The sequence below is a fragment of the Symphodus melops genome (assembly GCF_947650265.1).
Source record: "Symphodus melops genome assembly, chromosome: 8".
Lineage (NCBI taxonomy): Eukaryota > Metazoa > Chordata > Actinopteri > Labriformes > Labridae > Symphodus > Symphodus melops.
The window spans coordinates 19369102-19386194 of record NC_136698.1 but is presented as its reverse complement, the minus strand read 5'-3'; the positions used below and the strand labels follow the sequence as shown (position 1 = coordinate 19386194).

The 17093-nt window shown below is 36.9% G+C and overlaps 3 protein-coding genes across 3 annotated transcripts; 1 reads left to right on the top strand and 2 right to left on the bottom strand.

Annotated features, from left to right (window-relative positions):
- Nucleotides 1-1613: 1613 nt before the first annotated feature.
- Nucleotides 1614-8394, bottom strand: plekhb2 (pleckstrin homology domain containing, family B (evectins) member 2). Its single transcript, XM_079351279.1, has 8 exons — nt 8212-8394; nt 6720-6767; nt 6156-6308; nt 5958-6060; nt 5789-5828; nt 5616-5702; nt 4638-4752; nt 1614-3119 (listed from the first exon to the last, which is right to left on the bottom strand). Exons 2-8 carry the CDS (start codon nt 6754-6756, stop codon nt 2983-2985), a joined length of 672 nt encoding a protein of 223 aa, XP_079207405.1. The 5' UTR covers nt 6757-6767; nt 8212-8394; the 3' UTR covers nt 1614-2982.
- A 628-nt stretch (nt 8395-9022) lies between these two features.
- On the top strand, nt 9023-14886 carry ing5a (inhibitor of growth family, member 5a). The gene is made up of 8 exons (XM_079351278.1): nt 9023-9291; nt 10702-10773; nt 11815-11981; nt 12099-12210; nt 12358-12457; nt 12922-13057; nt 13148-13209; nt 13746-14886. The coding sequence occupies exons 1-8, from the start codon at nt 9255-9257 to the stop codon at nt 13783-13785; spliced, it is 726 nt and encodes a 241-aa protein (XP_079207404.1). The 5' UTR covers nt 9023-9254; the 3' UTR covers nt 13786-14886.
- On the bottom strand, nt 14693-16888 carry cep19 (centrosomal protein 19). The gene is made up of 2 exons (XM_079351280.1): nt 16610-16888; nt 14693-15575 (listed from the first exon to the last, which is right to left on the bottom strand). Exons 1-2 carry the CDS (start codon nt 16737-16739, stop codon nt 15229-15231), a joined length of 477 nt encoding a protein of 158 aa, XP_079207406.1. The 5' UTR covers nt 16740-16888; the 3' UTR covers nt 14693-15228.
- Between the last annotated feature and the right edge of the window lie 205 nt (nt 16889-17093).

The following is a 17093-nucleotide window of genomic DNA, read 5'->3' as shown; positions in this document are numbered from 1 at the left end:
GGCTGACTCAATATAAACAAATAAAGAGATGGAGCTGAGGACGGCCTAAAGCCTCCTGTCAAACAAGCTACCAGACACCTGTTAGTCAGATCAGCCACACAGCTTAGCCTTAATAAAATCAAAACAGATGATTTATAAGAAAATTCATCACTGTACTAAATTGTTTGTATTTTTTACCAGGATGTAAACATGTTTATTTCTTGCTATAAAGATGGACATTTTAACATGAGGCTCAATGAGGAATGACTCATTTTTGGAAGCAGCCTCAAGTGGACATTAAAAGAACGTATGTTTTTAACAACTAACAGTGGCTTTGCTTTTCAACACCAGAGTTTACTGGAAGAGCACACTACGGAGGGATATTTGTATATCTGAAGGCTTCAACAGCAATTTTTAGGTGACTTTGGTAATGGCTTGTGTATCACAGGTAGCCCCACCCTGACCCCTCCCCTCTTTCTGGTCTGTTTGACTCTAAATGGGACCATAATTTCACAAATGAACATCATTTTGTATTAAATAAGGCTTGAAACTAGCGATTGAGGACATAAACTCTTATGAAAAAAAAAAAATGAAATCAACTGAAAAGTGGGACTTTGTATATTGCCTCCTGCTGGCCAGTGAAACAAATGCACGTTCAAGGCACTTTAACTATGTCCACTTGTTAGGTACAGTTCAGTATTTTGTTTTGCAATCTTAAACTAAAATCATTGATCAGGTTTATAATTTTTGTCAAAATACCAACAAATGAATCATCTGTTTCAGGACTTTTTTTATTGCTAATATATTTTGTGTACACACTTGCAAGGTTCCCATTTTCTTTCATCTGTTTTTTATTTTTATCCCTTCAGTCGGAGCCTTAAAATCAAAATTTTAAGGAACAATTTACTTCAATCCTTGTTTAAAATGGTGGTGATGCTCTGGTTGTTAAATGCACATTTTAAACACAACATACCTCTTTTGATTGTCTGATATAACTGAGGTTATTTTGTCTTTGACAAAATGTATTTGGGGGTTTTAAAAATGGGAATTTATGCTATAAAGTGGGTAAATGCTCAAAGGATTTTAACATTTAAAGTTTTCTGGTTATTTCGATCTGACTGTGTTCTGATATAACGGTAAGAAGGGATTCTGCCTTTAAAATAATCATTTTTAGAGCTTTAAAAATGAAAATGTATACCGTCAGTTGTATAGAGGCTCAAACTCTTGGAGATTATTTTCTGGTTATTTTTATTTAAATATATTTATGACAAGCAGCTTCTAAAGGTGCCTTCAGGGTTTCTTTGTTTAAAATTAAATGGTATAAATTCACTACTTCTTAAGCACTGCTCATTCTTTCATGTGCAAACATGTCTGCATCTTTTCTTCACTCGTAGTGACAGTGACTGATCGATGAACTATTGAGCCGATCAAGCAGCTGAAAGTGTTTTTTTTTTTTCTCTGTTTGAATTTTGTCTTCGTATTTTGATTTGCTTTTGGTGTTTACTGAGGTCACTTGTTGGTTACTATGAGAAAACTGATGCTGGTTATTTGCACTTTTTAATTCCTTAATAAGACTCTGTGAACCAAAAGTTGAATAAAAAATGTAAATAAAAAAAATAAAAAACAGGAGTCGATTACCTTGTGAATATATTTAATTGTTAAAATACATACTCTCAGTTGAACCTCATATATTTACGTAGTAGTACATTTAATAGGAATAAAACGGGTTCATGTCACGTTAGACAGTTTTAGAAAAATGACATCAGTGTTGCGCTGTTCACCCAAGCTGACAGTTTGATAAATAGGAACTACTTGTTTATTTGCGTCAATAAATATCAATAAGCTGTACCTTTGGAAGCTGATTCAAACTGATTTCTAGTGTGAATGAATATAATCCCCGGAATAATGGAACAGTGGGATGTTTCAGTTGTAGTCAGACCCAACAGAAGAATAAACCTGATTACTTTTTGTGCTGCATCAATCTACTGACGGCAAAATAAAAATAATAAATAAAAGTGTTTGAAATTCAAAGACTGATTTAAAGCTGCCATTACAAATAATTACCTTCATGCATTTATAAAGAGGAGAAACATCCCTTTAAAATTTAAAGCTCGGTAAACATGTAGGCGTGTCCTCAAACATGAAACTATTTGTGATGTCATCAGACTTAACACAACATACTCCTCAGAAAAGCTACAAAATGACTGATTATTGCTTTGTGTGTGTGCATGTACGCTCAGCCCTTTTAACTTTCAATCAGAAGCAGAAAAAGTAGAAAATGAAATGTTCTTTATCTGGGCAGAACTCCATGCAGACATGTCCACCATATTATCATTTTAACTGTAAGCAATCTAATCTAAAATGCATGTGTAATTTGTCAAATTGTTCCAAGTAGATATCTGCAGCTATATTGTACAAGCTTCTACTGTTTGACTTTTATTTAAACTAACTTCGATCGGTTAACATTAGGGGTCGACCGATTATTGGCCAGGAGTGAGAATGGTTCAAAGTTAAAAGGGTTCCACATACTGTTCAATCTTCTGTTCACATATCTCAGGCTTTCTCAAACACAAATAACCCGAGGAGCTGAAGAAACACTGCATATTCTGCAAAACAAGTAAAAAAAAAGTGAAGGTACAGTACATGGAGCAACATCAAAACAGTAAAAAAAAGAAAAAAGTGAGAATAATCTGCAGATATGAAGGACAAACGTGCGAGGATCTGAAAGTTGTGTTTCCTGTCGTTTAAAGGCGAGTAATTGTTGTGTTTTTTGGTTAATAACACTCATATTCAGACAACACAAAGGGGGTGGGGCTGATGAGAAAGTGCTAACAGCATTGACTTTAAATATTTGTATATACTGTATAGGACACAGAGGGAGTAATTCACTGCCCATCACAATCATGCTTCATAGATGGATGTAGCCCAACAGACACATTTTACTCCAGCTCATGTGACGGCACAGAGAAGAAGAAGCAGAAACCAAAGAGCGGTATAGAAGCTTTAGAAGACGGAGAACAGAGAGCCGAGCGCCAAACCCGTCGCTGCTCCGGCAAGCATTCCCAACGCCACATCTCCTCCGTCCTCACGCTGACGCTCCCGGATCACCACGTGGTTCACTCCGGCAGGGGCGTACCCACCTGGACACGACAACAGCAGGGAGGTGTCAAAGTTTAGTTTGCAAATATGGTTAAAAAGCACCAGCGATGAGCATAACTTCTCTCCATCTGCAGCCAGTTACTCCACTTCATTCATAAATAAACTGACCTGTGACACTAAAGAGAAAAACGTAATCTCTAACCCCAGAAAAAGTACTTGCAGGCAGACTCCTGCACATTGTCTAAATTGTACAAATAAATCAGCAGTCTTTTGGGACAGAAATGTTTCTTTTACAACATATATGAGCAGTTGAGACAGTGAGCAGGAGTCTGCATGAAAGTTTTGATGGATTCATTCCTTTCCAAAGAACCTGTCAAATTAAATAAATGGAAAGAAATTTTAAAGCGTCAATTAATCGACCACCAAAAGAACAGAAATCTTTTAAAAACACATGGTATCAATCATGATCACACAATTTAGACAGCCGTACAAGCCCTGGGAAACTGATTTATTCAATTACAGAGAAAAACAAAATCTGCTTTCTAAACCTGTTATCAGTATACAGTATATACAATCTTCAAAATATCGAGATCATTTCAGGTGAACCGCTCAGAATATTCTCCTGTTCTCATATTCACATCAGCTTACTTGGACTTGACACGGGAAAAAAAAATACTAGGAGACTGGTAGGAGTAACTCCACATGAAGCCAGAGAGAAAAATTCAGCTGCTTGCGTTCGTACATAGAGCTTCTCCTGGGAAAATCAGCAGTTTTCTGCAAGTTTGAAAGCACCAACAGGATATGGGGACATATTACTTCCTTAAAAGTCCTGCACTGAGATGTCAGACACATAAAATTTGATGTAAGACATGCGGATAATGTTGCCCTCTTCAGCCTAATATTGTATAACAATCATAACAATCAGATTGTTATTTTTCATTTATTCAAACCATAGCAGGTGACATTGATTCATAATGACTTGTGTTTCCTAAATGGACAGATTGAATCCCCTCAAGTTTAACTCACGTAGTGTTATACTTTGAAGATGGAGCGTTCCTTTAATTGTCTGAGCTGTGGATCAGGAGAGAAAAAGCTGAATTTGACACTTTTGCTAACTGTCCTGTTTGACGTCACTGTGAACAAACACACACCCAGCACTCACAGATCAGATAGTCGTCTACCTCCTGTTTGTATTCTGTTAATAAGAGGACTGAGATCAACAGAAGGGAGCACATGATATACTGTGCTTCCTTTTGTAGCTGTGTGTTTAAGGGATGTCTGGAAACCACAGTGTTAAACTTGGATACGATAAAGGTCAAACAATATTGCTCCCCGTTTGGATACCACAGTCAAGCTTCACACAAACTTCTGCACACTGTTCAAATTTGACAATTTCTAACGTCTTTCAAAGCTTTGGGTCTTTTCATTTAACGTAGTAAACTGTTTTAATACACGTTGTATCCAAGTATTGAACATTTTGACAACCTTCTCCTCACAAGTCAGCGACTTTCACCCTACACTCACGATTATTCGGAGCAGAGAAAAGTGCCAATATTTACCTTGGTACTGGTAAGGATAGGCCACAGCGTAGGGCTGTCCGTCAGCAGAGTACATGATCTGTGTGGCCTGAGGTGGAGATGGAACATATTCTCCATATGGGCCTGGGGAATAAACCTGCAGAAAGATTACACACAACGCTGAATTTTTAACTCACTTTCATTACTAAACGGATCAGTGGCACAAGGCTAAAACTTCTTTGGTGTAGCAAATGTTTGTTTTAGCCTGTTAGATTGGTCGTGCTTCCTTGAATGTGTACAAATATCTGGCCAATCAAGCTGATTCTGATTTTTTAATATTCCAGTTTTTAGATGGAAGGATGGATTTTTAGATGGATTTTGTTTTATTAGCTTTATATATTGATCTATTGATATATTGAATTCTAATTCATTATTCATCCGTTTTCAAAGTAAGTCAATCCAGACTTTCCTCTCGGGGGAAATCAGACACATTCCCAGGCTCAATGTGACACCTCTTTATTCCATGTGGAGAGCCCATCCTAAATATATCAACAAAAATGAATGTATCTGGGTCTAAATTGTCCTAAAATTGAGAATAATGCTGACGCACATAGGCTGCTAGTCTCATGTTTCAGTCTGCAAAACTTAAGAAAATATTCTGATTCAGAGGTGATTTTTTTCCAAGTTGGCAGAAAAACACTTAAACCTGAACACAAAGGTATATTTAAAAAAACTTTTATGTTATTTTAAAAAATGTTGTTCTGCATTTTAGTTCATTTTACAATGTTCAGCTTTGTAAGCGGTAAAGAACACCACTAGTTACTCTCTGTTTACGTTTCATTTTGACCTAGAATAAAGTGTCTTATCATCATATATTGGCTGCTTGTCTCGTGTTTGTAACTTGTGACTCATAAATACAAGAACAGGATAAAGCTTTAACCTGAAATTGTCAGGTTTATGACAGAAAGACTCTTATATAAATCTGTTTTGCACTAAATAAATGAAGTTGATAGGTGTTACCTGTGCTGGGGGAGCATATTCTGAGTACGGGGGAGGAGCAGAGGCTATTGCTTCCTGTGCAAATCCAATTTGAGGAGTAGCTACCACCTGAAAAGTAAAACAATAAAAATGAGGACTGACAGTGATTTTACTTTTATTGTGTACAAATTAATATAAATGTAGCAGAAACTCACCGCATTAATTCTGGCATCCTGCAGCGCCATGGTCCAGGCCCTGCAACACAAAGAGGACATTGTGCTGTAAAAGAATAGTATTCTAGAAACAGAAACACTGAATGCCTTTAAATAAGAGTTAACCTTATTAAAACCAAATAAGAAACAGAAAATGTGTGTGTTGTCTCACAGAGCATCATCAGCGCTGTCCGCACACAGGCTGATAACTCGTCCATCTCTGCACACGATCTGCAGCAGGGCGTCCCGGTTCTTTCCCTCCGGAGGGTTCAGCTCTGAGAGCAGACGCAGAGACGCCACGTTTACAAGTATGAACACAAATGGGGTTCATCGATGACATCATCATGCACCAGGTGAAGTGAACCTTTACCTTGACAAGCGGCAGAGTTGCGGATGTTGATGCAGTCGACCCTCATGTGGATGTCGTCCTCCATGTCACGCCTCTGTTGATCGTTGTAAAAGACAAGACGTCCGTCGGCCCACAAGTCGAACCAGTTTCTTTTCCAGCGACGCAGGATGGTGCCTGCAACAAACAGTTCAAACACAACCACCATCAAGTTTACAGTAACTCAAAGTCACTAATCATATAGATACTTAATAATTAAACCTCATCAATGAAACTGGATTTATTCATCCACCTATCAGTTATAGTTTTAAATCAATGTGCTTCACATGGAAGCAGCTATAACAGAGCTACTGCACATCGATATGAATTCAATAAAATATCAGAAAAAAACACTACACATTAAATATTTTTAAAAGAATAAAATAATGCCAAAAATATTTAAAATAATTTTTGAAAAACTGAATCGAATTTAGTAATTAAATGTTGATCTAAAAGCGGAACACTTTGAATCCTGATGATGATAAATGGAATACGTAACAATAACAACAAATACATGATGTCAGTACAGTGGTTATTATGAATACTCACTCTGTCGATGGAGCCAACCGCTCTTCACCATCGCCATCCTGGAAAGACCTAAAACCAGACAAACATGTCACGTTCTTACTCTGAGAGTCAAACTACCCCACATGTTGTCTTTTCTTTATAATCAGACTCAAGTTTCTCATACTTACTTTGTTGTTCATTACATTTATTTATACCTGTCTATTTCATTACTTTTATTTACTTTTCCAGTTTTTTCACTGATATGATCCTGGTGCCATGATCTTTTTATGTTCTTGCTTTATTGCACTGCCTCTTTTTTCATTTGGTTGTGTTAGAACATTTTAAAAACTCAACGTACATTTAAATGCAACATGTCAGTTGTAGACCTGCATCAGACAAACAGTTTGTAATAAAGTGGCTAAAAGCCTGCAACCAAACTTCATTATGGGACAGTTGTTCAGGTAAACTGATCGGATCTTGGTTATCAGATTGGATCAAAGCTTGAAAATGGGTTGTTCAAAGGGAAAGAAGGAATCTAAAATCATATTAGACCACAGAATCTAATCCTAGTTTTAATCAGGATCAAATCTTCAGTTTGTGTTGTTCAAAACTTGCCAGGAGTATTCAGATAACTTTGATTAAAAAAAAAGGATTATCCTGATCCCAACAGAGGGTCGGATTTCAAGGTGGATTCCAGGAAGAAAATTTAGTAAAACTTTAAAATTGGTCAAATAATTTGTATCATTTAGCGATTTTACACTTGACTTGTGTAACCATTGTGGTAGAGGAACAAATCAAGCTGACCAAACTGCAGTAAACCAAAGCCAAACTTCAGATCTGCCTCCTAAAAGCAGGGCTTGGAAATGCTGGTCCTCCTCCTCAAATGAAGAAGAACACTGAGCATTCTTTATGTTAACAATTGGAGATTTTTTTGTTTTGTTTTTTAAGACGATAACTCCTAGTAACAAGAATAAATAGCCGATACTGTCTGTTGTTGTTTTTCGGGACTTCAGTCTAAAATGCAGAAATATGTTGTTTTGTTTCTGACAATGTATTTTTGCTTTTTAACGTGTTTAGTGCAATATATATTTCTTATTTAATCGATACATTCCTCTTTAAAGATAGTGTCTTTTGAAAAAAAGTATGAGTATTTTCTTAAAAAAACGTTGGCACTTTTAAATGTTATTAAACATTCAACTAACACAGATTGTTTAAAAAGGTAAATGTGGACATTATAGGCCAGCTGTGAACAGGTCATGCTAATTTCTTATTAATGTAACTTTGAGAGGAGAGGGGAAAAGCTTTTTACGCTAAATAAACACAGTATTCAACTGACAAAATGTTCAGTATGTTAAGTTTATTTTTTAATCTTTTCCTATTAAACGAAAGTTAGCTGACTTCAACTGTTTGTGAGCTAACCTACGAGCTAACTATTTCCGTGTTAATAATAAGCTATGAAGCTAACACGAGGCATTATTACTGATGGTAAAGGTACAGTTGTTGGTAAAGAAGTCAGTATAATTTATGAACTTACTTGATTATTTTTTATGATTTAGGAAATTAAAAACTCCGTTAGGATGCAGCGAACGCGGAAGTGAGCTGCTCAGCAAAAGAAGATGCTCTGCTCAGAGTGAAAAACCGTGACCAAAAAAAGCCAGCGGTCACCATCTGAAGACAGCCGTTAGTTTCTGCTGATTAGCTCCGCCCACACAGCATCATCGCTAGCCTTCGACATCTTTGGAGAAGGAGGTGTTTGTTGTGAATGACGTAACTTGTCAGCTGACGGCGCTGTTGCTGGCAAATACCGAGGACGAGCTCGTTCGTGTCCTCCGTCGCATTCACGTTATGTCGGAAAAATCGGAGAATTATGTTAATTATGCTCATAAAAAATAAATGAATCCATTAAAAGAAATTGCAAGCCAACTCCCACATCTATTTCACAAGACAGATGGGCAGGAGATATTACTTCAAACAATAATGTGTTTTAATAGTCAAGAAGAATAAGAAAGCAATCAACACTTTGAATCTGTCTTTAATGTCTGTGTTCTGAAGTTGTGACTTATTATTTTAATATTGCCAGTATTAATTAATTTCTTTTTTTTGTAAATGGGTGTCTTTGTATCTGCTGCCATTATTGTTGCTGATGTCTTTTCTGTGTATTCGTCCAAAAGTTGTCACAAATATACAGCCCCTGAATTCCTAAAAAGTAAAAATGTGATAACTCTAGTATACCCGCAACATAATTACTTGTGGGCAAAGTATTTGTCAATTGTTATTTTCTCTCTGTGGGACCAAGCTTTTTATTTTTATTTTGTCTTAAGTTGTAAGTTTGGGAACTCCGATTATGTGGGAAGCACGCGAATGCAACATAAGTGCATGTGAACGATGTGAACTGGAGGGAAAACCAACAGCGAGCGTCCTCTTCATCGCCGCCCGGAGAAATCTGCTAGAGCAGGCGGGATCACATATCTCCAAGCCCACTGACTGACGGCCAGCACGGAATTATAAAACAAGCTCGCTGTTCAACAATCTGAGAGCTAACGCGAGTAACGCAGAAGCTAACACGGCTAACCTGACATGGCGACGGCAATCTACTTGGAGCATTACCTTGACAGTGAGTATTTAGGGATATATTAGTCTGCTAGTAACATTTCAAACACATGTCACATGTTGGAGATATGCTTTAACGTTGATGTCGAATACTTTTTTCTGCTTTGCGGGCCACTGACAGATACAGCCCAGTGAGGTCAGTTGTTAGCTCCCAGGCTAACAGATTAGCACCTCCCTTCAGTTTGATGAAGTTTACTTCTGGTGTTTTTGACAGAGATGAACCGTCTGTTTCTGTGCCTTGTGATCTCACATTAAACTGTTACTAGGGAAATCAATGATGGGTTTATAAAAAAATGTAAGTCGTGTCCTGCATTTTTTAAAATGATTTTATAATTTGTAGCAAACTAGTATGTGTTCAGTAAAGATGTGCATTCATGACAACCTGTTGGTGACCGAGTTTTACGTCAACAGTGACGCATCGAGGCGTCAAAGTTTAAAAATGTACACACGTTAGATTAATATATATATATTAGGCATATATATATATATTTTTTTTTTTTGTTTTTTTTTTAAAGCAAATTTTCTGCAAAACTATATTGCACATCTAGTATTATTAATATAATATATTAACATATTGGTTGCCTTTAATCCCCTAAATAAAAGATCTTTAATTTATTGGTGTAATTCTAAACGTGAACATTTATGGGGATTTGAAAAACATAACTAGTGTTTTGTGTCCTGTTCGTTATTTTTGTGAGAGTGGAAGTTTACAAGGTACATACGTTGGATATTTAGTATCATAAATCACATGCATTTTCATGACCTCCTTTTCATCATCCACTATTGTAACTTACATCCAAAGGGACTCTTTTATATTTATCTTTGTAAAGAGGACATGAAATCTATTTTCAGCATTTTTTTCAGTCCAAATTGTTTAGATGGTTGTTTAGACTTTCTGTTTTTTTTTTTTTTTTCAAGGAGTGAAAGAACCACATTATCTTCACTATTTAATGACTCTACGTAATCTCATACTGGGTTTAAGAAAAATGAACCCATCAGACTTGGCAAGAGTTCTGTGCATAATTTTTATGTGATCAGATTATGGATTGAAAAAACAGTCTCAGCGAGCAAAGACTTTAAGAATAAATCTAAAATATCTACCAAAATGAACACTGCTACATTTGGTATATGTTATAATGTATTTGTTTACATCTTAAATTTACTTCATTAGCTTTTTAAGTGAAGTTTCTCCTTTTCTGTCCTTTTAATGCCTTGCTGTAAAACCATTTGCCCTTTGGGGACAAATAAAGTTGAGTTGTTCAAAACAATGTATAAAACATTCTACATTTGTGGTACCCAAGGACATTAGTTGAAAATGTTCCCCAAATGACACCCTCTTTGTTCATTAAATAGATGAAACAAAGCATGTAAGGTTAAATATCTTGCTCTTGCTTTCTGACTGTCTCCTCTTCAGGTATTGAAAACCTCCCATGTGAGCTACAGAGGAACTTCACTTTGATGAGGGATCTGGACAACAGGACAGAAGGTGAACGTTTCATCTGTAAATTGCTGGTTAAATGTAGTCTTACACATGCTGATTTGTGTTTGGTCTTACAACAGAGGCATAGGTGTAACAAACAGTGGCTGCAGTTACATGTGCAGAATTTCTTCAATCTGATTGAAATCATTCCGTTCTCACGCCATTAAATGTGAATGAGTTGCTGCCACTTTTCGACATAAGCCTACTTTAAAATCAGGCTGCATTAGTTCTTCTCTGTTCTGAGTTCACTTTTATTAACACTGCATTATCGTTTGTCTCAGCTGACGATACAAAAATGGCGTTTTTTAGGCAGACTGAACAGAATCAGTTTTAATGCTAGCGCGACAACGTATGAATATGATATCATATGAATGAACAGTTTACAATGAATCTGTTGATATCAGAGATGTTACTGTAGCTTGCTGGAGAGACGCCAACTATCGCTCCAAAGTGGGTTTTTTTCCTTCAATGTAAGATTTTTTATAAAATCTATTAAAGGCATTTATACGATACATTAATGCATAAAACACAAATAAGATCCAAACGAGACAGGTGAGAGAGAGTAGTCCTTAATGGATCAAGAGTGGAGACTAAACTTTTAAAATACACGGCGATCATTCATGAAGTCATGCGCTCTGATCACAGACTGTAAGCAGGCTCTGATGGAAACACATCACTTTACTGGGGCACACATGCGCAGTCAGGACCGTTTGACCCCAGTCAGACAGACGCAATCAGATCGAGTGTGTACATGGATCCTGATCTGAACAATCGGCCTAAACCACCCCTCTGTCTACATGCAGCGTTTTTATTCGGATCAGGCTTTTATTCAGATTGTTTGTGTCCATGTGCCCATAGCCAGTGTTAATAAAGTCCAAATAGGGCAGCACCACTGATATCGGGAGGACCCTGGCTCTACCTCACTTAACTTGTTATTGATGTCACACCTGTGCTTTCTGCTTAGACGCATCAAAATGTTGACTAACTGAAACCTGCCAGACAAGCCTAATTGTTTTCCTGCTCTGTAATAATGTTGTTGATGTGCAGAAAAGAAAGGGGAGATCAACAAACTGGCTGAAGAGTACATCGCAAATGTGAAGAACCTGGCTTCAGCTCAGAGAGTGGAACACCTGCAGAAGATCCAGAATGCCTACAGCAAGTGCAAAGAGTTCAGCGACGACAAAGTCCAGCTTGCAATGCAGACCTACGAAATGGTCAGTCGAACAAACGCAGCTGCTGGTCACCTTCAAGTTTCCTGCCATTGCTACCAGGTTGTGGTTTGAGAAACGTTTGATTTGAGGGTTTTAAGTCACGGTCCTCTTGTCCTGCAGGTGGACAAACACATTCGCAGGCTGGATGCAGATCTGGCTCGGTTTGAAAATGAGCTGAAGGAGAAACTGGAATTGAGTGGCCACGAGAGTTCAGAGGGAAGAGGTGTGAAAAGTGAGTTCACTGCCTAACAGACGACATTCACAGAAATACGTCTTTAGTGTAAAAATGCATACATGTAGCCGTATTTCTACAAGAGATGTTGAGATTGTTCCTTTTTTTTTTTTTTGCTAATCATTTATCTTAAAACATTTCCAACAGAATCTGAGTCGCGGGGGCTGAGAGAAAAGCGGAGTTCTCGAGGAAGAGCAAGGAAAGGCTCTGATGAAGATTCTCCTCGAAAGAAAAAAAAGATCAGCAGGTACCTTTGGCTCAGTCAGACCTCAGGTTGTCAAAATGTACAACACTTTTTGATAACAATACCACCTTAATTTTAATAATGGTATTAAAAAGTACAGCAGTTTAAAAAAAACTAAACTAAACTAAACTACAACCTTTAGATCTTTAATTACATTTTAAACTAAGAGAGCGTGCTGTCTAAATTACACAAAAAAATTGGCATGTCAATTTGGTCTGTGCAGTTTGGACAGTAATTTTCTGTATTTCCAATTACAATTTACCCAATATTGGAATCTGGGCCTTCTATATTTGTTGCTGTGGTATTAAAACCATCAGGTATCGCTATTTATTAGTAACATAGTTAAACTAAAAATTTGTGACAAGTCTAGTCAGACCTGAAAGTATTGTATCACTGAAACCATTGTTATTATGAAGCAAAGCGACTCCTAATGAAATCTTGACAAACGTTAATCTCCCTCCTCTTAGTCCTGACCTGAGCGACGCTCTCCTGCCGATGCAGCCGTCAGACGTTCTGGACATGCCGGTGGATCCCAACGAGCCCACGTACTGTCTGTGCCACCAGGTGTCGTACGGAGAGATGATCGGATGTGATAACCCAGATGTAAGTTTTTGTTTATTACAGTTCTTTCTCATCAGAAGTCATTTGGTTTCTTGTTTTAAATATTGAGTGTTTGTTTTTTTTTACCTTCAGTGTCCAATTGAGTGGTTTCACTTTGCTTGTGTGGATCTCGCCACCAAACCCAAAGGAAAATGGTAAGAACTTTTTAAAGAGTTTATCGAATGTTAACATGAGGGTCAGAAAAGGATGTTAAGTGTCATATCTCATCAATATTGTAGGAGCCATAATGTGTGTTTTTACTTTGTTATATTTTGCTCTATATATGGGTTTGATATCGTGTTGAACGTCATTATCATCATGATCATCATTATATTTAGACATTTTGTTTTGAAATACCTTTTTTGTATAAAAAAAAATCTACAAACAATCTACGATCTGGACTTTTGTATTTTTTTATAGGAATGAGTCACTGATACAAACTCACTTAGCCTCTGCAGTATTTAACACTCTCAATAAATATGTCAACTATGCTCATTCTAAGAAGTCAGAACGTGACCTGTTAAAACATGTTTCACGTCCGAAGACGCTTCGACCATCAAACAGTCAAACTTATGGATGTCGTCAACATACATCTGACATATTTAAAATCCTTTTAATCATTTTTCTGCTTTTTTGTCCTTTGACATATCCATGTCTGATATCCTTTCCCCTTTCTTTCAATTTTTTTCAGGTTTTGTCCCAGGTGCACCCAAGATCGGAAAAAGAAATGAAATCTTTTTTTTTTTTTAAAGTACTCAACTAATAATGTGTCTATGTTTAATGTAGGTTATTAGTGTTATATATAAACACATGCATACATATATATAGATATGTGTGTATATATGTGTGTGTGTTATTGTCCCTATAACTACTCATATTTTAAGACCTGAAGCTGACCAAGAGTTCAGATATATCTGTGGCACCAACAAACGCTTTTGTTATACGTTTCATTATCTGTGTCAAAGAATTTCAAACTGCTGTCTTTGTCCGATATCTTTACAATAATGGATTCACCTGTCATACCTGAGTACTCTGTAAATTAGTCTAAATGATGCACAAGTTATAACCAATCAGAGAGCCTTTCCACTTTCAGTCTCATAGTGTAAATACTGTCAGGACTGACATCCTCAGAAATCCTGGATTGTGGCTTTAACATACTTGAAATGTCAATTTTATAAAGATGTATTTTTTAAACAAATGATAAGCCTGCTGAGAAGTTTAATTTAAACACCTTAATCCTTACTGATAAAAGGAATTAGATATCAGATTTCAGTTACCTACCTCCTTGGGGAAAATAATGACATAGCATGGATGACTGCTATCAATGAAAAAACGTTTCCAATCATCTCAAACCAAACGATTAATATTTGATTTTGAAAAGAAAAAACTGCGACATCCTTGAATGTATTGTGGTACTTGTCAGTCAGTCTGTGATTCCTGTCAGCTGAATGAGGTTTATTTGCACTTTGAATTAAATTTTCCCCTCAAGAGGTTTGAAACCTGCAGGCTTGGTTTTATGGAAAACTTTAAGTTGTTTCAACTTTGCCATCACTTTGAACCATATGAAAATATATTTAAAAAATCTATATATATATATATATATTTTGTATGATATAAAACAATATTTTGTGGACACCATTTTCTTCCAAAGATATACTTGTATTGCTTTCTTATTGGTGTGTACACTTAGTTTTATTTAATGGGATTTTAGCATCTTCATTCATACTCGACTGTGAATATCACTCATTTAGGTTTAAGCCACAAATAAAAGAGCCAAAGTCTTTGTATTTTGTAAAATGCAGTATTTTATAACAAATAAATATTCACTAGTATCAGTGCATTTTTATTGTTTGCTGTTGGAATGAAAATGTTGATTTCACACAAACGAACAGCTCCCCTTGCTTGCAGTTTAATTCTGCGTTACTGGTTATTTAAGTGGATTACAGCCTTAGTACTAAATGTTTATCATCTGACATAGCCATCAAATGAACTCTGATCACTGATTTCACACTTTACTCCCCATATCAAATTAGAAATGAGTAAAGACTTGTTTTTTTCAACTGTCAGTTTGCCAAAGTCTGTCAAAGAGAATATTTAGAGGGGACTACAGATGTCAAATCATAAAACATAACTACGATATAAAGCCTCTAAGTTACAACAAAACACGCTGAGTTTTAAAATCCATCATCAGACTCTTCGTCCCAGCTGCACTTTTCCTGGCTTGTCTTTGTAAAATCGATTTCCACGTCGTAAACAAAGTCAGGATCATTTTTCTGCCTCCGGTTCTTCTCAAACAGTTCATCCATTTGTTCCTTCCTGCGATTCAGCTCACTATCATCCAGTTTGTTCAAGTCTTCTTCTGGGTCCAGGCGGAACGAGGCCAGGCTGTGCTCCAGGCTGAAGCCTTTCATGTGATCTCGCAGGACGATGAGAAGCTTCTCCAGCTGACGGTGGGACACCGAGTCCAGGTAGTCCCTGTGCCGGGGGTTGTTCTTCAGCCCTTCAGCTGCCAGGCTGCAGTCTGGACAAGATGGAATGAAAAGTTCAGTCCCCGAGCATCATGTGTCATTTATCTGTATTTTTCAGGTAGAGTGCACACTGGTTACTAGAGCTGTCAGAATGAAATTCAGCAAGTGAATAAAACTGGAAAACGCCTATATCTCCTGAACATGGTGGTTGTATAAACCACAATTGTTTTTCCCCTGGAATGGCATATAACTTTAAAATTAGATTGGGCCAAATAAGAAGTTTCCACCTGTTCATTATTGTGTACATGTTCAATAGCCAACAAAAACTACACTAAACAAATACCCTAGATCCCTTTATCCCTGCCCTGTGCTCCAAAAGCAACAAAACAGGGCACATTCAAGGCAGAATTCAACCCAGAGCAGCTTAGACACCAAAAAGATGTGTTGGTCTCTAACTTCTAACGTAAACAATCTTCATGACTGATCTGGAAACACTTTGATTCTTATTAACTGCGGCTACAGAAACAATATGTAGAAGTATCACCCACACGCTGCGAGGTCTGATATGTCAGTATTATGTTGTTTTTCACAAAAAGTATTTGATCTTATCAGACTGATATAATTCACCCTCCTTGCTCCCTTGATCTCTCATCAAGGTGTCATGGCTGGATGCTGGAAGATGAGTCACACACAAATGTTGTCATTTTTCTTTTGGGCCTTCTGCTATTCTTGTTTTTTCCCCCATTTTTTCCCAATGTAATATTGAATATAATATAAAGGGCTTTTGTTAACCAAAATGACAAAAAACGCTTCTACATAAATTGATTCTACTACTAGATTGTTGACCCACTTATGGAGGAGTAAAGAGTCCAATTAGCCCTCACACAGTGTTAACAGTATTAAAATATTACATTATACCACCTTCATATTTTCCACCTTGTTTTCTTTCCTCGATGCAACATTTTCATAAATTATAATGAAAAAAATATAATAAAATAAACAACGCGTCGGATTCTTGTTTCATAGCTGCATAACAACCTAATGAATACATTTTGAATAAGGACAGATGTATAGAAGTATGGCTTACCAGAATATTTGGAGAAGTTTCGCACAGGTATGATTCTTTTTCGCACATGTTTGGTTTCCTTATGTTGATAAATTAAAACTACAGAGGGAGGACTGAACTGCACTCCGCATCGCTTCGCCTCGAAACTCATCTCCTGTTCACTACTTTTGACTTCAGCAGTCAATTACTCGCTTTATTTACCATTTATTTACCGTTGTATGGACACAATCAAACTGAATTAAAAAAATCATCGTTTAGTTGACTTTCTTGGGGAAAGTGACGTCACCCGTTGCCGGGGCGCTTAACGTCCGTAGCTGTCGAACCTTCGTGCCTTTGTGAATTTAGAGCCAACACTTAAGAGCCCATTGTTTACCCTTCAACGTCGGGTTGTCACAAAATGACTTCTCTTAGTCAAAATGTTTAAACATTTATAATGGAAATTGTTGTCGGAACAGTTTCCACATTTTCCGTTTATTAATCATTCTAGTCAGGCACTACAACAGCC

Bases quoted from the DNA above. Each gene is read 5' to 3' on its own strand.
- cep19 (XM_079351280.1), bottom strand. From the start codon at position 16,739: ATGAGTTTCGAGGCGAAGCGATGCGGAGTGCAGTTCAGTCCTCCCTCT. The intron at 15,576-16,609 runs GTAAGCCATACT...CATCTTGTCCAG, and splicing joins AAACTTCTCCAAATATTCTG to ACTGCAGCCTGGCAGCTGAA.
- ing5a (XM_079351278.1), top strand. From the start codon at position 9,255: ATGGCGACGGCAATCTACTTGGAGCATTACCTTGACA. The intron at 9,292-10,701 runs GTGAGTATTTAG...TCTCCTCTTCAG, and splicing joins CTTGGAGCATTACCTTGACA to GTATTGAAAACCTCCCATGT. The intron at 10,774-11,814 runs GTGAACGTTTCA...GTTGATGTGCAG, and splicing joins TCTGGACAACAGGACAGAAG to AAAAGAAAGGGGAGATCAAC.
- plekhb2 (XM_079351279.1), bottom strand. From the start codon at position 6,756: ATGGCGATGGTGAAGAGCGGTTGGCTCCATCGACAGA. The intron at 6,309-6,719 runs GTGAGTATTCAT...TGTTTGTTGCAG, and splicing joins CGGTTGGCTCCATCGACAGA to GCACCATCCTGCGTCGCTGG. The intron at 4,753-5,615 runs GTAACACCTATC...ATCTTTCTGCAG, and splicing joins AATATGCTCCCCCAGCACAG to GTTTATTCCCCAGGCCCATA.